General features: G+C 45.9%; 1 protein-coding gene across 1 annotated transcript in view; it reads right to left on the bottom strand.

Annotated features, from left to right (window-relative positions):
* Positions 1-960: 960 nt before the first annotated feature.
* LOC111974635 (A disintegrin and metalloproteinase with thrombospondin motifs 18) overlaps positions 961-4,084 on the bottom strand; it is a 46,148-nt gene continuing 43,024 nt past the window's right edge. The window contains exons 18-19 of the mRNA XM_070447376.1: positions 3,854-4,052; positions 961-3,750 (exon numbers count right to left, since the gene is read on the bottom strand). Of these exons, the coding sequence (XP_070303477.1) occupies positions 3,632-3,750; positions 3,854-4,052 (318 nt within the window). The 3' untranslated portion in view covers positions 961-3,631. The remainder of the gene's footprint in view (positions 3,751-3,853; positions 4,053-4,084) is intronic.

Raw genomic sequence — 4,084 nt, 5'->3', positions numbered from 1 at the left:
GTGTGTGTGCGTGCGCACACACAAGTATGTGCTCAGTGAACTCTGTCTGACATTGTAGTGGTGATGAGAGAGGTGTCATTGAAATATGACAGTCCTCACTTCGATTGAAGTCTGCCCTTAGCCCGAGCGCTGGGAGACATAGAGAGATCACTCTCGCACAGAAAAGGAGACGCTTACGGACAGACCTCTGTTCAAATGTGATTAGAATGACTGTCAGAAGTGCGCAGCTCTCCAAAGGTTCACCTCACAGGGAGGATCAGAGGTGACTGCCTGAGTGCGGCTGAAGGATCGTGGAGTGCGGGGGTCACCACCAGGTTACAACTTAGCTGGAGTTGGTCAGATGGCAACTTGTGCTTCACTGCCTTGAGAAACACCCACGACAACTAAGTCAATGCTCAATATGAAGGAAAGAAAAAGACTGTCGTCTTTCAGCTTCAAATCAAAACACAGAAACAGTGACAGACCCAGTTGGATGCTGACAGAGGATATACAGAGATACAGTACCATGTTCTTTGGAATTAATCATCTCTACAGTGTATTTCTAAATAAATGAGCTGAAGCAGATAATGAGGAGAAATAACCAAAGGGTGCGCTGTAACGTTGTGACWTGTCTGTATGTGAGTGTTTGGGGAGGATGGAGATGACAGAGAGCGGGCTGGTGATCATGGAGGAAACAGAGGGGACTCCTCCCATGAACTAAGGAAAGAATATAGCTGAAAAACCTCCACCTCCCAGCCCCATCACTACCCCTGAAAATGTACAAAATGGCTGCATTGATCCGCTAGGTGTTTATAATTCACCCTGCCATGCCTGCCTCTCAGTAGGATAGTAAGCGTGCAGTGGAAATGATGGGGGATTCCTGCCGTCATGATTCAGGTTAGATTGAGAGAAATGTGTTGATTAAACCCAATCATCCCTCCCGCCGAGTGTGGCACAAAAGTATTAGGAGCATCGGAGAAGTAGGGGGAATAAATTTTGTCATAGTTTTATTATAAAACTTTGAGAAAAAGTATTAAATATTACACTGATCATGCTCTATATTACAAGCAGCTCCCCTCTCAACCAATAGTGTTCAGTATCTCAGATCCAATGAAACAGTAATAAATTACACACTTTTCCTGTCTTTACAGGTGAAAAGACAATAGAGTATACAACAACTGTACAGGACATAGAAAATAACACGAACAACACATATAGAAATATGAATGATGCAAGGCTGATGAAAAACACACGTAAAATCAAATATTCCCCACTCCCATGTCCTCCTACAGTCCAATGTGACATTTGAAAGTCTATTTGAGAGCATTAGTTCAGCACAATAAACTGGAGATAATTCACACATACAATTCACAGGGACCCGGAAACTAATTGAGTGGTTTTATAATACAGAGAGAGTACCATCCCTGGCGGAAACTAGTTCATAACCAATATAACAAACAAACAAAAACATGAAATGACCATGCGAGTATAGCAAGAAGGGGAGAAGGAACAGTCAACAGTCCATCTTGACCCTTTGTGAGCGTAGGTTGCAGAGATGCTGTTCAGGCCTGGTGAAGGCAGGGGAGGAAGCTGTGGTATTGGAAGGAATGGTAGCCTCCCATGATAATGACAGTGTTAGCCGTGAGCAGGCCAGACCAGAGACCGAGAGAGCCATCGCTCAGGAATGTCCTTCACGATCATATCAGTCTTTCTCTCTCTGTCCCTCTACACTCTCCATTCCAAGCCACTGATGGAGAGCAGGCTGAGGAGGAGGAAAAACAACTCCGTGGTCACAGAGCCTCTGACCAGACCAGACATCTCTCTCTGTATGGGGCCATCCCTCTCTGGGGAGCAGGGGGAGACGTAGGATCTTTATGATTTACAGCAAACGACATCCTATACTCTAGCCATGCTCTTCCTGTTTCTCTCCCTGCTGGCTGGAAGTAGGTTGCCTTTGCTGTCTGTACAATTGGCTATCCCATTGCCTTCCACATGGCCAATAGTGCAAAAATGGGATTTACCATCATGTAGCTGCGATCTACAGTACTTCATAGCACTGACTGATGCTAAAAATGAAGGTGGGGGTCACGAGAGAGGGAGCGGGGGAGTGGAGGGACGCTGGCATTTTCTCAAACAAACCAAACAGAGCTGGTCTGGATGGTGAGAGCAGGGGCAGAGTAAACAGAGGGAAGAATGCAGCAGCCCTCTTTAGAGGCCTTTGTTGGTCTGCTCTGCGCCCCCCTAAAGTCGGTCTGCTCCCACCACGCCAGGCTCTGTGACTAATTAGCATTCTGAAAAAGTATGTCGAGAGCAAGTGACAACCTCAACCCTGGCTACCCCTTCCTCCCTCCCAACTATGCCGCCAACTCTCGCCTACCACTTCTCTCCACATCTCCCACCTGGCCAGGCAGAGGAAATAAAGCCTCTTCTCTGACCCGGCCCCATCCGCAGCTCCCTTTACTAGCCTGCAGACATTGATTTTCATTAATGAGTGGTGGAAGTCTGGGGGATCCTCTGTGGCTATACCCAGCGCTAGTTAATGATTTGGCATCATATCTATCCGGTGTGAGAGGACCTAGGTTCAGTGCTGCTGGTCCAATAGACAGAGCGTGTTTCCTTATCAATATGATGGATGGGGAAAGAACATGCGGTTTCCCGGCGGCTGTCAGAATTGCACCAATATTTTCACAAGAAAGGGAAGGGGGATACCTAGACAGTTTGTACAACTGAATGCATACAACCGCATTTAACCCAAGCCCTGTGAATCAGAGTGGTGTGAGAGGCTGCCTTAATCAACGTCCACATCATCCTCGCCCGAGGAACAGTGGGTTAACTGCCTTGCTCAGGACACTTGGAGCATACATTAAAATGACAATATGGGTAAACAAATGTTATTTTCTCATACACAAATATGCATGTATTCACAACATGAAGATGTATGGAATGTACACATGTACTGTAAGTACTGTATCTTGTTACACAATAAAGCACCAATCATGAACCATGAGAGATAGAGGGACCAGGCCTGATAAGTGCATTTGGGAGTTGTGATCAACTTCAAAATGTCTTTTAAAGTTTTACATGTATAATGTACAGTCTAATTATTGAATGTGCTGAGTTTCTGTGATAGGTAGCCTGCTACGTGTAAAGAGCTTGAAACATGGAGCACACGCAGCACACAAAGCCCATGGTACACCTGACAAARGCTAAATAACATGTGTGCCATAATAACTTAAAATGTCGTCTGAAACCAGATGCCAAAACACGAGTGAGCTAAAATGCAGACATTCTCAGAGCTCTCTTGATGGCTTTGAGTTAGATGTTGACAATATCACGACATACAATACATATATTTACACAGAGACTGTCCTGCAATGATCTGTTGCACTGTATTTCCAGTTATGAGATGCTGCTTTCACATGAATGTCTTTGCCCACATTGCCATCTTTAGCACACCGTATCCAGAAAGGAGATTATTCTCTTTTATTTTGCTAATCACTGTTAGTCAAGTACTCCAGGAACAGAGACTGCACCTCAGTTCTCTTGTGCATTATGGCCCAAAATGTATTTTCAACCACAGCAACCTTTAGAGTTGTAGCGCATATTAAGCAATTTGCAGCTAGAGGCTCATGGGAAAAGGAGTCCTCCGAACTTATGGCTTTTTGCCACTGCAGGACTTGCAGCACTGATGTCCGTAGAACTTGTGATTGCACACACTGTGCTGAGGAACCAGGTGACACCAGCTGAAGAAGTCAACACAAGACTGTTRGTCTGATGGAGAGAAGATCAGGGGGATAGTGTTGATAAACGCGCGCCAACAAAAGTGTCAGACAGAACTTTACGATAGTTTCTATGAGTTGTTGAAGTAGTTCACCTTTGAGGGTTGTCCCAGGAGCAGGAACGTGTGCAGGTACGTGAACAGGAGGAGCAGGACGAGMAGCAGGACAGAAGTGTGTGTTGCAGGCCCGGGATGTTACGGGTCTCTGGTGGTTCAGGCAACCAGCTGCAGGACGTCCCTGTCTCAGACACTGGATAGAACGGGACTGTACCCCTCCCCCACAGGATACAGAACACTGAGAGAGAGAGAGAGAGAGAGAGAGAGAGA

This window comes from Salvelinus sp. IW2-2015, linkage group LG15, assembly GCF_002910315.2.
Source record: "Salvelinus sp. IW2-2015 linkage group LG15, ASM291031v2, whole genome shotgun sequence".
NCBI classification, from domain to species: domain Eukaryota; kingdom Metazoa; phylum Chordata; class Actinopteri; order Salmoniformes; family Salmonidae; genus Salvelinus; species Salvelinus sp. IW2-2015.
Note: the sequence above shows the minus strand (reverse complement) of the source record. Positions and strands in the feature narration are given on the sequence as shown.